This window comes from Rhinoraja longicauda, chromosome 11, assembly GCF_053455715.1.
Source record: "Rhinoraja longicauda isolate Sanriku21f chromosome 11, sRhiLon1.1, whole genome shotgun sequence".
NCBI classification, from domain to species: domain Eukaryota; kingdom Metazoa; phylum Chordata; class Chondrichthyes; order Rajiformes; family Arhynchobatidae; genus Rhinoraja; species Rhinoraja longicauda.
The window spans coordinates 12,441,359-12,460,234 of NC_135963.1; the positions used below are offsets into that span (position 1 = coordinate 12,441,359).

The 18,876-nt window shown below is 46.8% G+C and overlaps 1 protein-coding gene across 5 annotated transcripts in view; it reads left to right on the forward strand.

The window, feature by feature from the left end:
- Window positions 1–2,921: 2,921 nt before the first annotated feature.
- Window positions 2,922–18,876, forward strand: part of ptbp2b (polypyrimidine tract binding protein 2b) — a 37,435-nt gene continuing 21,480 nt past the window's right edge. For 4 of the 5 annotated variants that reach the window (XM_078408277.1, XM_078408278.1, XM_078408279.1 and 1 more), the window contains exons 1-2: window positions 2,922–3,034; window positions 6,173–6,203. In XM_078408277.1, coding sequence (XP_078264403.1) covers window positions 3,027–3,034; window positions 6,173–6,203 — 39 coding nt within the window. In that variant the 5' untranslated portion in view covers window positions 2,922–3,026. The remainder of the gene's footprint in view (window positions 3,035–6,172; window positions 6,204–18,876) is intronic. The other variant, XM_078408281.1, reaches the window with a different exon arrangement.

The following is an 18,876-nucleotide window of genomic DNA, read 5'->3' on the forward strand; positions in this document are numbered from 1 at the left end:
TGTGCTTTTAAGTTTTCAGCGAAAAGGGGTATTCGGGTATATGTCTTGTGAACTGTGCGTTTTGTGATTAATAAATAAAAGATATTCATGTATTCGGTATGTGTATTATAGATATGTCTTATCGAACTGTATAATAAGTATTCATGGACAATAGTCCCAACTGCTGAATAAAAGCCTTTTTCATTTAAACCCTGGTTTTAAAATCTGGTCTGGTTGAATTTTTTCTGCACTATAAGAGCTCCTGCATCTAAGCCCAGTGTCTAGAACCGTAAGGGGTGAGTGGGTCGAACCACTCACGGGGAACCAGTGTGCACGGCCTGGTCAAGGGATCAGAGCAAGGCACGGGGACCTTAGGTCGGGCGAAAGCTCGGCGCAGAAACCCCTTACAGTAATCATGTGGTGAAGATAGACACAAAATCCTGGAGTAACTCAGTGAGTCATGCAGCATCTAACTCCAATATTTTTGTGTCTATCTTCGGTGTAAACCAGCATCTGCAGTTCCTTCTGACACATGTAATCATGTATAGGGGGAATTGCACGGCTGGCGAGGTCACGACTCCTGACCCGTACTGTTGCCACGCAACGCCTACTGGGGGGCACCCAGTGTACTGCAGGTAATCACTTATAGTGCAGCAGGCCCTCTTTGCTTAGTCTTTTTCTTCACTTTTATGTTTGGAACGACTTCTGTTGTGAAACAATTCGCCGGTCCTAATGAGAATGTATTGCAGTTGAATGCTGCGGCTGCACTTTGCTGTAGCTCGGCTTCGCCCGTCACCACATCTCCGGCTCCCTCCCAGTGCTTCGAGTGTCCCGACACCTCTCCCCATTCCTGCGCTCTTGGTTCCACCAGGCTCGGCGCTTCTGCTCCGCCCCTCACTATTCAGCCCCTCGCCGCTCCTGCTGGCCCTCTAGCCCCTTCTCCCCGCTCGCCATCTCCGTCAGCCGGGCTCCGCTTCCACTTGGACCCCGCTCAACACCTCGTGGCTGGGGCCACCGAGCAGTGCCGTGGCCTGGTCCTCCGCCTGTTGCCCCGGCTCCCAGCGCTCGGCGTCTAGCCCAGCTCTCGCTGCTGCTCGGTCTCCGCTGCCAATTGGCCTCTCCCCGGTCCTCTTTGGGCTCGACACTCCGCTCCTCCCGCTCGACCACCGCCTCCTCCAAGGCCGTCGTGCATGGCCTGGGCCCTTCGCCCTCAGGCAGGCCGCCGACCTCCAGCGCTCGCTGCTTCTGCCCCTGCAGACCTCCAGGCCCCTAGGCTCGGGTACTTCCCGCTGCTCCTCTCCCAGCTCACTCAACCCTGTCCTTTCCTCCTTCTCCTCCTCCTCTTCTCCCCCCGGTCAGCAGCCCTCTGGTTCTCGGCCTTGCTCTCCTGCCTCCCTTCCCAGCCGTGTTTCCCCTTCTCCCGCCGGCTGGCCAGACGTCTTCCCAGCTGCTTCTTGCGTCCGCGGGCTTGGCAACACTTCTCCCGGTTCCTCTTCCTCCGTTGGATCCTCCAGCTTCCTCGTTTTTTACAGCACAAAAATTGGTCTTTTGGTGTTTTTTTCAAGGTTAGAATGTAGGTGTTGGATGTGTTGCTAGTGTATGCCGGAAGCTGCGATGTCCTCCAGACAGCTACCCCCTATTGTCTTTTCGCTGACTGGTTAGAACGTAACAAAAGCTTTTCACTGTACCTCGGTAGGCGTGACAATAAACTAAACTGAACTTTATTGTCTTTATTATTGCCTTGTCTTTATTGCAGCAGATCTCTGCACTACTTCTTTGACAAGTGATTAAAAATAAAAAAAACGTGGGTTTTTTTTGTTGTCATTCAGATGTGCAAACCAAACTTGACTTGTCCTAAATGTGTAGGGAGGAACATGCACATGATGCTTTACACCGAAGAGAGATACAGAAATGCTGGTGTAACGTATCTAGACGTTTAAGGATTAATTGTGTTTTATTGTCATATGTCCCAGGTTGAACAATGAGATTCTTACTTGCAGCAGCACAACAGAATATGTAAACATCGTACACTACGCAATAAATAAGAAAAAGTTAATCGGGTGTATATACACATACCCGCAAATACACACATTTTATATACACACACGTCTTGACTTATCTGAGTCATTTATTGTCAAATGCACAAGTGCAATGAGGTGCACATACAAAGATCGTCTTGCTTGCAGCAGTATCATAGGCAATATGTTTTTGTGTGTGGTCTGAGGCCATGTGCCTATGACACTGCTGCAAGCAAGATGATCTTTGTATGTGCACCTCATTGCACTTGTGCATTTGACAATAAATGACTTTAGGATAAGTCAAGACATGTGTGTATGTGTGTAAATAAAACGTGTATTTGCAGGTATGTGTATATATATATATATATATATAAATATATATATACACACACTGAACTTTTTTTCTCGTTTATTGCATATTGTACTATGTTTACATATTCTGTTGTGCTACTGCAAGTAAGAATCTCATTGTTCAAGCTGGGACATTTGACAATAAAACACTCTTGACCTTTAACAGGCTAGATAAGTTACTCCAGCATTTTTTGTATGTAAACTAGCATGTGCATGTTCCTCCCTACACATTTAGGACAAGTCAAGTTTGGTTTGTTCATCTAAATGATTTTAAAAAACACGTTTAAAAAAAAAAAAAAATCATTTGTCAAAGAAGTAGTGCAGAGCTCTTTGCGGGGGAATGAGGATTTAATATCTCACCCGCCACTCCTCTCGCTTCTCCGCCGCCGCCGCTCACAACGACACGGCGCCGTCTGGAAGTTTCTCCCTCCTCCTCTCCTCCTCTCAGGGGAACGAAGCTTCGGCCGGCGGTTCGGCCGCACTCGGCTGTTTCCGGAGGATCTCGCTCCCCTCCCTCCACCGGAGAACGAAGCTTCGGCCGTTGGTTCGGCTGTTTCCGGAGGATCCCCGGCGACGGAGCGAGCGGGGAGAGGGAAGGAGAGCCAGCGGCACACGGCGCCATTTTGTGTGTCCCCGGTCGGCGGCGGTTCGCTCGCAAAAACCTCTGCTAATTCGGCAATGGACGGGTAAGTTCAGGTGAAATCGGCCGGGGGAGAATCGATTGCACCGGAGCGGGAGTGTTTATTCCTTTCACCTGGGGCGGATCTTGAGGCGTCCAGACCGCTCGCAAGACACACTTATTATACACAGTCGTGTATGTCGGGGGCGCTCTCACGCCAGACGCCGGCGGTCAGTTGACGCTGGCCGTGGGGTTGCGGCTGCCGCGGACCTTACCCGGCCGAGTTCCACGTGGGGAAGACCCCGGCTTTTCCGGGGAGCTGTTATCAGTCCCAGCTGGTTGGCCGGGCTGGGGGTGGGGAGGTTGTGCACTGGACCCTGCAATGGGGAAAAGTGGGCTGAGAGGAACCGCGTTTCATTGTTCAGCTTGGGCTCTTGGGTCCCGGAGGGGGGGAGGCCTCCTCACATTGACTTTCCTTCAGCTGCCCGCCCACTCCCAGTCTCCCTTTCCCTCTCCCAGTCTCCCTTTCCCTCTCCCAGTCTCCCTTTTCCCACTATCCCCCCACTCCCCTATTCCCACTATCTCCCCGTCGTCCCCCCACTCCCCCTTTCCCCCACTCCCTCTTTCCCCCCTTTCCCCACTCCCCCCTTTCCCCCACTCCCCCCTTCCCCCCACACTCCCCCTTCCCCCCCACTCCCCCTTCCCCCCACACTCCCCCTTTCCCCACTCCCCCCTTTCTCCACCCCCCCTTTCCCCTTCCCCCACACCCCCTTTCCCCTCCCCCCTTTCCCCTCCCCCCTTTCCCCTCCTCCCTTTCCCCCCTCCCATTCCCCCTCCCTTTCCCACTCCCCCCCTTTCCCCACTCCCCCCCTTACCCCACTCCCCCTTTCCCCACTCCCCCCTTCCCCACTCCTTCCCCCTTCCCCACTCCCCCCCTTTCCCCTCCCCCACCCCCTGTCCCTTTCCCCATCCCCCTCTCCCCTTTCCCCATCCCCCTCCCCCCCTTTCCCCATCCCCCTTTCCCCCTCCCCCCATTTCCCCTTTCCCCTCCCCTTCCCCCCACACTCCCCCTTCCCCCCACACTCCCCCTTCCCCCCACACTCCCCCTTCCCCCCACTCCCCCTTTCCCCACTCCCCCCTTTCTCCACCCCCCCTTTCCCCACCCCCTTTTTCCCCACCCCCTTTCCCCTCCTCCCTTTCCCCCCCTCCCTTTCCCCCCTCCCTTTCCCACTCCCCCCCTTTCCCCACTCCCCCCCTTACCCCACTCCCCCTTCCCCCCACTCCCCCTTCCCCCCACTCCCCCTTCCCCCCACTCCCCCTTCCCCCCACTCCCCCTTCCCCCCACTCCCCCCTTCCCCACTCCCCCCCCTTTCCCCTCCCCCACCCCCTGTCCTTTTCCCTCCCCCCCTTTCCCCATCCCCCTTTCCCCCTCCCCCCTCTCCCCCTCCCCCCTTTCCCCCTCCCCCTCCCCCATTCCTCTCCCCCCTTCCCTCCCCCCCTTCCCTCCCCCACTTTTCCCGCTCCTCCCCTTCCCGCTCCCTCTTTGCCAATCCTCCCTCTCCCCACTTCCCCTTTCCCCATTCTCTCTCCCCATCCCCCACCCCATACCCCCTTTCCCCTCCCCCCCTTTCCCCTCCCCCCTTTCCCCTCCCCCCCTTTTCCCTCCCCCCTTTTCCCTCTCCCCCCTTTCCCTCTCCCCCTTTCCCTCTCCCCCACTTTCCCTCTCCCGCTCCCCTCTCTCCTTCTCCCCCCCTTCCCTCTACCCCCCTTTTCCCGCTCCCTTCCCGCTCCCCCTTTGCCAATCCTCCCTCTCCCCACTTCCCCTTTCCCCATTCTCTCTCCCCATACCCCCTTTCCCTCTCCCCCGTTCCCTTCCAATCCCCCATTTGTCTCCAATCTTCCTTGTTCCCTCCAGGCTACTCTCAGCCTCTGGCTGCCTGATCACTTTAGCCCACCCACTTCCCCCCATCAGCTACCTGCATCATCCATGCCACCCTTTTGCCCTCCAGTTACCTGCTTCCGCCAGCATGCCCTCTTTCCTCCTGTCTTTCCTCTGTTTTCAATAGAGAGTTAGAGACTATGGGGGACAAAGCAGGAACGGGGTACTTATGTTAGATGATCAGCCATGATCATATTGAATGGCAGTGCTGGCTCAAAAGGGGCCGAATGGCCTATTCCTGCACCTATTTTTCTATGTCTGCCTGCTCCCTCAGCTTTCCCCTGCCTCCCTGGGCAGTACCAGTTCGCTCCAATCTGCCCCATGACTTCTCTTTCTTTCCAGGCTGCTCCCCTTCCCTCCTCCCCTTATCTTCCATCATCCTTCCTTCCACTCTCCCTTCATCCCTTGTTGCTCAAGCCAACTTCTATCCACCTCCTCACCCAGAACCCCTTTTCCATAAACCTCCAAAATAAAGTTTACCACCTCTGCTTCTTGGAGAATTGACCTTTTCATTGTGTTTAGATTCAATAACAAAATGCTAGTCTTAAGATGAATTGCTAGAAAATGATATTGAGAGGAAACCAAACATGGATACAGCTACTTCAGCTGTGGCACTGAGACAAATTTTGTGATTAGCAGACATAGTATGCTATTTCACAAAATGCTGGAGTAACTCAGCAGGTCAGGCAGCATCTCAGGAGAGAAGGAATGGGTGACGTTTCGGGACGAGGCCCTTCTTCAGACTGATGTCAGGGGGGCGGGACAAAGGAAGGATATAGGTGGAGACAGGAAGATAGAGGGAGAACTGGGAAGGGGGAGGGGAAGAGAGGGACAAAGGAACTATCTAAAGTTGGAGAAGTCAATGTTCATACCGCTGGGCCGCAAGCTGCCCAAGCGAAATATGAGGTGCTGTTCCTCTAATTTGCGGTGGGCCTCACTGGCACTGGAGGAGGCCCATGACAGAAAGGTCAGACTGGGAGGGGGAGTTGAAGTGCTCAGCCACCCGGAGATCAGGTTGGTTAAGGCGGACTGAGCGAGGGTGTTGAGCGTAACGATCGCCGAACCTGCGTTTGGTTTCGCCGATGCAAAGAAGTTGACATCTAGAACAGAGGATACAATAGATGAGGTTGGAGGAGGTGCAAGTGAACCTTTGTCTCACCTGGAAAGACTGTTTGGGTCCTTGGATGGAGTTGGATGCTGATTATGTGGTGAATTTATGAAAGTACTTGTGATCGTTTCCTTATATTTTTTTATTTCCTTTCCTAGCATTCTCACTGATGTTGCAGTTGGCATTAAGGTAGGTCTTAATCCTCCATTGGACGCAGTTTGGCTGCAATTGGATGCAGTTTGGTATGTGCTTGAATGTAAAACAAAACTTTGTATTGAAAAGCTTGACTTTGTTTCTGAAGTTATTGATGTTTGTTTATTTCAAAATAAGTATTGTTAAAACATCTATTTTCCACTTATTTCCACACTCAAATAATTGGAAATTTCATTTTTGTGTTATTGAGCATAAAGAATGACTCGCAATAGATTGGGCATTACAATGAAAAGATGCAGATCAATTTATTTGTGACTCAGGCTTCAAACAGTATGTGTCATAGGTAGAGCCTGGTGATCCACCAAGTCATTTTTTTATGGTCAAAATCTTGAAGAAAACTGTGGTGTATGTTTAAATTGCTGGTGATGGAATTCAGTTTGCTTTCGACAAAGGCTAGTGTATATAATTGGGGTAACATTAATGTTTAAGTAAATGCTTTAGAATTTGTAGGAGTAGATCAACATGTGCTATTGGGTTACAATTTAGCAATTTTACAGTAAAGAGTAAAAGCAGACATGTAAAAGAAAAACACCTGCATGAACCTATATGCCAAAAGGCATATCTACCTACAGTATGAAATATTACAAAAATAGTTAATAAATTTAACTCTGAAAGTTTAGGTGATCTAGGCTTTGATTTGCATCATGACCTCTCAATGAAAATTGGAAATTCCAAACATTTAATTAACACCTTGTATATTGTTGTACCTTTATTTTACCCTATCGTTCCACAGCAAACTTGTGAACAAGATAAACCATCTTATGAAAACTGTGTTTCACCTCATTTACCATATTGGACTGAAGCTAGAGCAGCGTAAAAAACAGTCTGGCATTAAATAAGTTATTTTTCACGCTACTCTATGGGAACTGGAAGAACAAACTTTGATTGGAATTAGGTTAGAGTAGAATGGCGAGACTAAATGTTCAGGGAAATTATTGTGTCATTTGAAGTGAGTGACTTTTTGACAATTCCTTGAAAGCAATCCCAAACTTATGGACAATTTGTGATTTCGCCTCCAGTGATATTCATATTAAAAGGTGATAAATAAACTTTACCACTGAATTGGAGCTGTTTTCTATTACTTTAATTTTGAGGGAGTAATATGTCTGTATGGAGATCAATTCTATGAACAATTTGCAGCTGTTTTCAGCAATTCAAATGTGCTATTGTAGGGACATAGGGATTGGCCAGGTAATAGAACCCTCGGATTGGGTTACGGTCACGGGGTGAGGAAGCGCGGGGTATTTAAATGCTTGGCGCCAAACGTGAGATTAGAGATTAGATTAGTGAGTGAAGTTAGTGTTCGTCCAGAAAGAAGTCTGTTGCGTTTGTTACGGGTTTTATACCAATAAAGTATTTGGATAATACCACTCGTCTGGACTCACTACATTGGTGACCCCGACGTGATGGTACTTCTCCTGGTCTTCCTCCACCTTTTTAAGATGGAACTGTGATTCTGCCTGCACAAACCACAGGTGCGGCTGATGGGCCCAGAACGGCGGTAGATGGATTTCGCCCGCGCTCGCTCCCGCCTGCGACATGCTGCTGCTTTCTTCCTACGTTCGAGGTCACCAATGTACGGATGGTGCTACCATTCATTGCAATTAGGGGCGGGCCCTTTTCCCCCACTCGAACTTCACAGTCACGCACAATACTTACGACCGCTCCCGTATCCACTAGGAAAACGATCCCGGTACTCTGATCCGTAGCGTAGAGGAGTTCCTAAACTTGGAGAGGTTGGGAATTATTCGGCCTTCGAGTAGTCCGTGGGCCTCCCCCTTGCACATGGTTTCCAAAGCATCTGGGGGGTGGAGACCATGTGGTGACTTCCGACGACTCAACGCGGCAACACGGCCGGACCGCTATCCGATTCCACACATTCAGGACTTTTCAGCTAGCTTGGAGGGGGCGACAATATTTTCAAAAATTGATTTGGTGCGGGGATACCATCAGATCCCGGTCCACCCGCCGGACATTCCGAAAACAGCGACCATCACCCCGTTCGGACTGTTTGAGTGGTTGCGTATGCCTTTCGGCCTTAAAAATGCAGCTCAGGCATTCCAGCGTCTGATGGACCGGGTGGGTCGAGGGTTGCCGTTTATCTTTATTTATCTAGACGATATTTTGATTGCCAGCCGTTCGGTCCAGGAGCACTTGGTCCACCTCCGCACGGTGTTCCAGAGGCTGCAAGACCATGGCCTGATTCTCCATCCGGACAAGTGCCAATTCGGCCTGTCCGCGGTGGATTTTTTGGGTCACCGGGTTACTCCGGCCGGTGCCACTCCTTTACCAGCTAAGGTGGACGCGGTCCGCTCTTTCCCCCGCCCGACTACCATCAAGGGCTTGCAGGAATTTGTGGGCATGGTCAATTTCTATCATCGGTTCGTGCCTGCAGCAGCTCGGGTTATGCGCCCCCTTTTTCAATGTCTTGCAGGTAACCCCGCGGAGTTGGTATGGTCCGTTGCTGCGGAGACGGCTTTTGTTGCGGTAAAACAGGCCCTCGCCAATGCCACCATGCTGGTGCACCCGCGCTCCTCCGCCCCCACAGCTCTGACGGTGGACGCCTCAGACGTGGCGGTGGGTGGGGTTTTGGAGCAGCAGGTTGACGGTGAATGGCAGCCTCTTGCGTTTTTCAGCAGGCAGCTCTCTCGAGCGGAGCTCAAGTACAGTGCATTCGATAGGGAGCTCCTGGCCCTTTATTTAGCAGTCCGCCACTTCCATTATTTTTTAGAAGGCCGTTCTTTCGTGGCCTACACGGATCACAAACCTTTGACATTCGCTTTTGCTAAGGTTTCTGATCCGTGGTCGGCTCGCCAGCAGCGGCACCTAACCCTCATTTCGGAGTTTACGACCGATGTCCGTCATATTGCGGGTAGGCTGAATGCCGTTGCTGATGCCCTGTCCCGGCCGGCCATTCCCTCCGTAGCCGTGGTTGGTAAACATGTGGATTTCCAGGAGCTAGCGGAGGCTCAGCGCCTGGAAGGAACTGCCGCGGTGTACGCCTCCACAACCTCGGGACTGCGTTTAGAGCAGGTGGCGTGTGGCCCCACAGGTACCAAGTTGTGGTGCGACGTTACTCTCCCTCGCCCGGTGGTGCCTGCCGCTCTGCGGCGTAAGGTTTTTGAGGCCCTTCATGGCCTGGCACATCTGTCCATCAGGGCGACTTCAGCCATGGTGGCCGACCGGTTTGTCTGGCATGGCCTGCGAAAACAGGTGGCAGCCTGGGCACGCGCCTGCATTCCGTGCCAGACCTCCAAAGTCCATCGTCATGTCCAGCCCCCACACCAGAGATTCGAGGTTCCCCCCGCCCGTTTTTTCCACATCCATGTGGATTTGGTGGGTCCATTGCCCTATTCTAGGGGTTACACTCATCTACTGACGGTGGTTGATCGGTTCACTCGTTGGCCGGAGGCGCTCCCGTTGTCGGACACCTCGGCGGCCTCCTGTGCACGGGCCCTGGCGTTGCATTGGGTGGCTCGTTTCGGGGTCCCGGCTATCATCACTACAGATCGGGGAGCCCAGTTCACCTCGTCTCTCTGGGCCGCGCTGGCGCAGCTGTATGGTGCTCGATTACAGCAGACCACCGCCTATCATCCCCAAGCCAACGGGATGGTTGAGCGTTTCCATCGGCAGCTGAAGGCGTCCCTCTGTGCTCGCCTGACTGGCTATGATTGGGCTGACCAGCTGCCTTGGGTCCTCCTCGGCATCCGTACGGCCCCGCGGGCTGAGCTGGGCACATCTTCGGCCGAGCTCGTCTACGGTTTGCCCCTGCGGGTGCCGGGCGACATTCTCCCTTCCACTCCCGCTTTGCCGCCATCCGTCACGTCAGTCTTGGGCTCCCTCCGGGAACGGGTGGGTTCTCTGGCTCCAGTCCCCACCTCTAGTCACGGAAGCACAGCAGTTCACGTTCCTTCGGAATTGCGGAGCTGTGATTTCGTGTTTCTTCGGAAAGATTGCCACCGCCCCCCTCTCCAGCCGGTTTACCAAGGCCCGTTCCAGGTGCTCAAAAGAGGGACTGTAACCTTCACCTTGCAGGTAGGAAATCGTCAGGAGCTGGTTTCAGTGTCCCGTCTCAAGCCGGCCCATTTAGACCAGGACCTCCCCGTGTCGGTGGCTCAGCCGCCGCGCCGGGGCCGGCCTGTGGCTGCTCGACTGGTCCCGTCAGCGGCGCCCAGTTTACCACCTCTTGGGCCTCCGCCGCCTATGGTTGGTCCGGGCTGCCGTTGTTCATCAAGTGCCCCCCGTCACCTACACCCTCCGCTCCAGTGGACCCCCCATCGCCTCCAGCGGCGGCGTCCACCCCGCCTCCTGTCACGCTGGGGGTATCGGTTTCCCCCATCCGTACACGTTCTGGGCGGGAGGTTCGGCCGCCCGTGAGGTATGGTTTCGAGGGTTCTGGGGGGGGGGGGTCATGTAGGGACATAGGGATTGGCCAGGTAATAGAACCCTCGGATTGGGTTACGGTCACGGGGTGAGGAAGCGCGGGGTATTTAAATGCTTGGCGCCAAACGTGAGATTAGGGATTAGATTAGTGAGTGAAGTTAGTGTTCGTCCAGAAAGAAGTCTGTTGCGTTTGTTACGGGTTTTATACCAATAAAGTATTTGGATAATACCACTCGTCTGGACTCACTACACTATAGTATTTATTTTGGCATTTACTAGAATAAGCCTTAAACATGACAATTTTGCTTCCTTTATTTCCAGCTTTACAGGAGAAAATTAAATTCTGGGTGGATTACTTTTTCAGTTTGCATAGGGTAGACCTTGGCACCTTTGACAAATACAGATGTAGTTGGGGGGGGGGGGGGGGGGGTAGACGGAGCAAGTTTAGGTTTCAGTCTGAAGTAAATGAAGTGCATTAAATGTCTGATGTTTCAGCACTGTAGCTAAAGTGTTAGTCTTTCGGACAAGATATTGAAGCCATTCTTATATGACAAGGATCCTTGATCTTTTTGAGTAAAATAGCTTTTCTTTTAATATGCAGGCTAAATTCGATCTTAATCAACTTTGCTTCTTTTAAAACAAAACACTCATGAATATACTCTGAATAATTGTGGAATCGTTTTTAAGTGTGTAATCTTTGTATGGACATTTTCCAAAAACTGAATTGCCTTTGATTGGGGCATTGGTGTTCATTTGTCCTTAGCTGTACTTGAGTGGTTTTCCATCCATGTGCGGGTCATCTCGATGCCAAGTCATTCTTGGTTCCTCTTGTATTGAGCAAGACTTTCAGATTCAGCTCACCTCCCTTGACTTGAACTAGGGAAATGCCACATGGACGATTTGTTTTTTTTAACTTACAATGTTACATTCTGTAAAGAAATAGTTTTATTCAGGTTATTGAATTTAACTTACCCGTGGAATATTTAATTATATTTGAGTGGTTAATAGTTTTGTTTATTATTGTCACGTGTATCAAGGTACAGTGAAAAGATTTTTGTTGTGTGCTATCCAGTCAGCTAAAATACTATACATAACAACTGTACAGACACTGGATAAAGGGTATAATATTTAGTGAAAGACAAAGTTCGATTAAAGATAGTTCAGAGGTCTCCAATGAGATAGATGGGAGGTCAGAACTCCACTCTGTCTGGTGAATGGATGGTTCAGTGGCCTGATAACATCTAGGAAGAAACTGTCCCTGAATCTGTTTTCAAAATTCTGTAGAAGTTGGTGAGGGTTGATGGGGACATGCCAAACTTCCTAAGCCTTCTAAGGAAATAGAAGCGTTGGTGTGCTTTCTTGACCAGCGCTTCGATGTAGTTGGCACAGAACAAAGTGCTAGTGATATTTTATTCCTAAGAACTTGAAGTTTTGACCATCTGTACTTTGGTGTCATCAATGTTTACCAGGGTGTGTGTACTGCTTCGCTTCCTGATTTCAATCACAATCTCCTTTATCTTGCTGACATTGAGAGTTTGATGTCTTGGCACCAGATTACGAGGTTCTCAATGTCTTACCTGTACTTCATCTTGTCATTATTTGATATTTTGCCCACTGTGTGGTGTCGTCTGCAAACCTGTACATTGAGTTGGGTTGGTAATTAGCTGCACTGTCCTGAGTGTGTAAGGAGTATAGTAGGGGGCTGAGAATGCATCCTTACCGGGCACAGGGTTGAGGATTATCGTAGAGGATGAAATGTCCCCTATCCTCACTGATTTTGTTTAGGCGGTCGAGGATCCAGTTGCAGAGGTTAGTGCTGACTCCAAAAGTTCCCCAGGTTTGGAGATGAGCTTGGTTGGGATAATGGCATTGAAAGCAGAGCTGTAGTCTTTACATAGGAGTCTGACATAGATGTCCTTAATCAGGTGTTCCAGGGATGAGGGATCAGTCGCGGACCTGTTGTGATGGTAGGCAAACTGCAGTGGATCAGGGTCGCTTGGTAGGCTGGATTTAATGCGTGCCATAATCAGCCTCTTGAAGCACTTCATGTTGGTGGATGTCAAGACCACTGGACAGTAGTCATCAAGGCATGAGAGGAAAAAAAAAGATCTTGCTTTTCTTTGACATTGGGATGATAGTCTTGAAGCAGCTGGGTACCTCTGAACGGAGGAGGGAGAGATTAAATAAGTCCGTGAACACTCCCACTAGTGCTGTACCAACGGATGCAGCCGTTGCTTTTCATGGGTTCACCCTGAGGAACTGATGTTATTTCAACATATTAATTAGAAAAGTGTCACTGGAGTGACATGATGAGCAAATGAGGTAGCACTCTGGTGAGTCCGTTTTGGATATGTCCAGTTTGGATACTGCTGTTCCCTCTAGATTCTGGCAGGAAACTTGTAATCTGCTTAGTCATGATGAATATCCAGGATATCTTGAAAATCAGATGAGGAAAGGACAGACAGTCATATGGCCAAGTAGTGTATTAATATTATTTTGGGTTGCCATTGGACAGTGAAACCAGAGCATTTCAAAACATTGGAAAGAAGGATATTGGAAAAATACATAAATGTACTATCAAGACAACACAATTGGAGCTTCCACAATTTCTTAATGAAAACATCAAGGAATTAGCAAAGTAATGTGGATATTTAATGTTTGTAATTTTGCTCTAATGATTTCAAAGGTCTGTTTAAAATTGAAATAAATGATCAAGTTATTGGAATAAATAAAAAAATTCTCAGGTTGTAGATGTGGTTTATTGAAAATTCTTTCCTTTTCATGTCCCTTAAATACGTTTTCATTTGCATATTCTCCATTCGCGTTTTCTCTTCCCATTATCACTTTTTTATGATGTTCCATGGCTATGAAATGAAGTTTTAGTTGACTGAGGTTAGAATCATAAAATGATTACAATTCGATTACATTGCGGATTTAATGCTAGACCACTGCATTAGTGTAAATCTGACATGCCTGTCTTTCTGCAGGAGCAATGGTTATTGTGACATTTGTTTGAAATTGGGGGTTTTATTTATGTTAAGATGTATTTTACAATAATTAAACAACATCATGTATAATAGTTAAAAGGTCAATTAGGTTTTAATAAAAAGATTGATTTTTTGTTGTTGTTAAGCTTGGGTTGAAGATCTGCTCCAGAATCTTCTTATCCATTTATTATTAAAAGTAACACTACATTCCTCCTGGAAACATAAAAGACTAGATGCTGGAATCTCAAGCTAAAAGCAAACTGCTGGAGGAACTCAGCAGGTCAGGTAGCATCTGTGGAGGAAACGGACAGATGACTTTACGGGTTGGAAACCTTCAATTTTACTCCCATTATATACAGATGCTCATGAATTTGGCTTGTGGCCTTGGTTGTTTTAAAAAGTATATAATAATAATAATAATAATAATAATAATAATATTCATTTATTGTCATTGCAACGAGTACAACGAAATTAAAAAATAGCCAATCCTGACGGTGCGTACAAACATATATGCAATAAATGCAAAAACAAATAAATACATAAATACAATTAAATACAATTATATTAAGTACAAGATTTTTTAACAGTTGCCTAGTGCAAAGGTAGTGTTCAGTTCTCGTATGGCCCTGGGGCGGTTTTTAGTAGACCTTTATGAAGAAAAGCAGTTAACATTTCATTTCAACTATTTGACATGAATTGGAAACTCAACATCACCCTTGCAGTCAACTTGGGAGATGATGACCTATTTCATTTAATTATAATATTCCTTCCTGCTCTTATGTTGACCTTTATTTTTGATCTCCTACGCTTAAAACAGCTCTTTGAACCTGAAGGAGCAGCTGCAAATTTTTCAACTTGGGGTATTACAGTGTCTGGGGTTCAACATTAAATTCAATCATTTTACATAGTAAGCCATTCTAGTACAATGTCGCATTTCCAACATTCAATTTTTTCTCTCTTTGGTATTTCAGATTCCATACACACACCTTCTCCAGTTAGACCTTTGACAACCTTTTTTTGGCCAGTGCTCCCACCGCTTTTGTTCAATCTCCTGATCTTCAACCTATCATAGAACCTCCTGTTTATTTCTTTGCGTCCTACCGTCTTCTTCTTTTCTCTGCAATTATTAATATAATTGATTCTTTACTCTTCCCATTACAGATAGAAAATCACTAGATGAATGTCAACTTAATTTACTGTCTGCACTTGCTAATGATATGCTGAGCATTTTCATAATTTTCTGCTTCTATTTTTGATTTCCAATGTCCCTCGAACAGTGAAGCACAGGAACAGGCCCATCGGCCCAGAAAATCCTATAGCGCTTGCTTTTGGATTTCTCCTTTAGTTTGTTGATGTAGGTCTGTTTATTCGTGTTTTGTATGCCAGCCTAGTGCTTTTAAAAAACAATATTAGTTTTCTTGAATGCACAGAATTGAAATAGTTCAGTAACACCTTTTTAGTGATAACATACGAATACAACCACCAAAATGTTAATAAACATATTGCACAACATAGCTTTTTCCATAATTTCTGCTGAATATCCATTGAATATTGTATAAATTCTTTTTTTTAGTCTTTTAATGAAATGCAAATGCAATTCTCATTGCCACATTACATAATCAAATCTGTTCTTGCCTTAGTTGCTAAAGAGTTCAAGCAGCATTAAAGCCATAGCTCTAGCTATTACCAGATCATTAGACAAGTTCAGGTGTAGGGAATATTTGCATAACAAACTTGCGTAACCTGATGAATGAGGCATCCAGATGCCTTGGAGCAACTTCAATATCCATGTCAGCAGAGAAAAAAGCCTTGACACGAGATGAAGCTTGATGTTGGAAGAAGGAGGGCATTGATTATTGTGGAGAAAAGTATTTTGGAAAGTAAAAAGCTGATTAAGAAGGTGGTATCAATTTTAGTGACAGTTGTTTCTCCCTGTAATATCGTGTTAGAGATTTGATAATAGAGATATTGAATATATGACTAGAGGATGAAAATGTTTGCTGTTGCCTCCTCTAGCGTCATTAAATGCGCTATATGGCAGAGCTAAACAAGCTGCCTTTTGGCAAAAGGATAAAGCACCTACATTTACTGAACAAAAGCCTCCAGCTGAAACATTTGTTGCTAGCCAATGATGGTGTGATTGCTTTTGCAAATATAATTTACAATATGTTAAGATAGCAGGAGAAGCTGCTGTTACAGATATTGTTGCTGGCCAATGCGAACTGAAAAGCTGCAACATGCATAAAGGATGGCAGCTCTGTTTAATTTTGAGATGGGATTTAATTGAAAGTAATTATCAGAACTTACCGTATTGGCTGCACTGGGAGTCTGCCACAGTTTAAAAACATCCAAGGAGCATTTGAAACGTGTTGGGGGCGATACCATTGCCAGGTTACTACAAGACCAGGAATAAGGCTTGTATGACAACAAGCATATGCTGCGACTACATGGAAAATGTTGAACATGCAATTTAACAATATCTTAAGAGAGAAGATTGAATAATAAAACTTTGACTTCAATGTCCCTGATCAATTGAAGTCCAGGGTCAGTTCTTCCTGGTCAATTGGTGTCCATCGCAGTGGTATGTTGCAGCACAAAGGCAATATTTTTTTCCACCGAACACCAAAAGCATCTACAGCCTATGCGTCGTGGTGTCATTTCAAGTCAAGGCATGTTACTATGATATATCAAGTGATTGGGAAAACTGAGAAAGAAAATTTACGATTACGCGTAAAGATTGCAGTCAACAATAGAACAGACATGGGTATGCAGCAAAGATGAACGGTGACTGGCAGAAGTTATGGTCTGAGGCAAAGATTCCAAAACCTGAACTTGACCTCTCTTCAAAGATTTCCTTGACATAGCCAGCACCAAGCATAACATTGTATTCCTTGTGAATGAGGCCGGGATTGATGCCATTGAAATGAATGGATGTTCTTCAATCATGTGCTGCGGAGCTTACAGCTGGGAACATTTGAGCTAATAAAGGAGAAGCCAGCAGCAAAATCATAAGATAGCACAGAGGTAGAGTAGGTCCTTAAAACGCCAAAGACCTGGGTTTCATCCTTGCCTCGGGTGCTGACTGTTCAGTTCATAAGGTCATAAGTGATATGTCCATCAAGTCTACTCCACCATTCAATCATGGCTGATCTATCTCTCCCAACCCATTCTCCTGCGTCTCCCCATAACCCTTGACACCCGTACTAATCAAGAATCTTTCTATCTCTGCCTTAAAAGTATCCATGAACTTGGCCTCCGCAGCCTTCTGTGGCAAAGAATTCCACAGATTACCACCCTCATCTCCTTCCTAAAGGAGCATCCTTTAATTGTGAGGCTATGACCTCTAGTGCTAGACTCACCCACTAGTGGAAACATCCTCTCCACATCCATTCTATCCAAGCCTTTCACTATTCAGTAAGTTTCATTGAGGTTCCCCCTCATCCTTCTGGCACAGTGCCGTCAAACTCGTCATATGCTAATCCAGTCATTCCTGGGATCATTCTTGTAAACCTCCTCTGGACCCACTCCAGAGCCAGCACATCTTTTCTCAGATATGATGCCCAAAATTGCTTACAATACTCGAAATGCAGCCTGACCAGTGCATTATAGAGCCTTAGCATTACATCCTTGTTTTTGTATACTAGCCCTCTTGAAATAAATGCTAGCATTGCGTTTGCCTTTTTACCGATAAAACTTGCAAATTAACTTTTTGGGAATCCTACGCCAACACTCCCAAATCCCTTTGCACCTCCGAATTCTGGATTGTACTTTCTCCCTGTGACTGTGTAAGCTTTCTCCAGATGCTCCAGTTTCTTCCCATATTCCAAAGATGTGCAAATTTCTAGGTCCATTAGCTGCTGTAAATTGTCCCTAGTGTGTACGATAGCATTAGCGTGCACTAGAACTAGTGTAGTTAGTTGGCGTGGACTTGGTAGCCAAAGGGCCTGTTTCCATGCTTTATCTCAAAAAATGAGCCACAAGCCTACATGGCATCATAGTGTGAAAGTGTCAGAAAAATTTAGTTTCTAAATGTAATTATTTTGAAATTTACAAAGAGTGAGTTATGATCTTAAGAAAACATAGGATATTGAGAGACAAGACGGTAGATTTTGAGATGTTTCCACTAACAGGAGAGCCTTTGACAAGGAGACATAGAAGATTCAAGGCATTCATTTAAAACTGAGGCACGTGGAAATTTCTCTAGATTTCTTTAGCCTGGAAGGTTGTGGAGGCTAGATTATTAGAAGTACTTAATACAGAGAAAAACGGAACTACCATTATGGTAAGAATTGATTGCTATGCTTCTAGTGCTAAATGCTGTCATTGAATCATTAGGCTTTGCACATCTTCGGGCGATCAACTGCCTGGACGAGTTCAACATGTAGCTGATAATTTGTTGCTTCAATATATTGTAGTAATAAATCTGGGGTTTTTTCTTACAAAAACATTATAATTGTTTTGCTATTTGCTCGACATCTGCTGATGAAGTAACAGAAATTTCCTTCCACTAGAAAAAATTAAGAGGACTGGGCCGACAATTCAGGCCCATTGAAAATTCCTTGCATCCTACCATAAGCTAATCACAAAGTACTGGAGTAACTCAGTGGATCAGGCAGCATCTCTGGAGGAAATGAACAGACGATGTTTTGGGTTGGCACCCTTCTCCAGTCCAACGGGTTCCAACCTGGAAATGGCACCTGTCTATTTCCTCCTCAGATGCTGCCTGAACTGCCCCTGAGTTACTCCAGAACTTTGTGATTCACTCAAAATTCCAGCATCTCCAGTTCCAGTGTCTCCCATAAGCTACACGAGTTTATGTGCAAAGTGACAGAATATTTGATCTCGAAACATCATCTGTCCATTCACTCCGGAGATGCTGCCTGATCCGTTGAGTTACTCCAGCACTTTGTATTTAGCGTATGTAGGATGTAAGGAATTTTCAATGGGCCTCAACGTGCATGTTTGTCACATTTAAGATTACTGGGCTTTATTTCCATAATGTCTTTCACTTGCACGTACTCTGCCTGTAAAAGCCCTCAACTATGCCTTTGTTTCATTCTTGTATTTTTCCAATGTACTGCTACTCGCATTTGATTTCTTGTCAATTTGAGAATATTCAAAACACAGCCCATTTCCTAATTTAGTTTCCTCTATTTGCCTGCCATTGCAAAGTCCTCACTGACCCAATTAAGTTATGCCTTTATTTGAATTTTTTAAATCTTATTTATTTGTGTAACTGTTAAATTCTAATTGGCAGTGTTTAGGGAATCTGCGGTTAA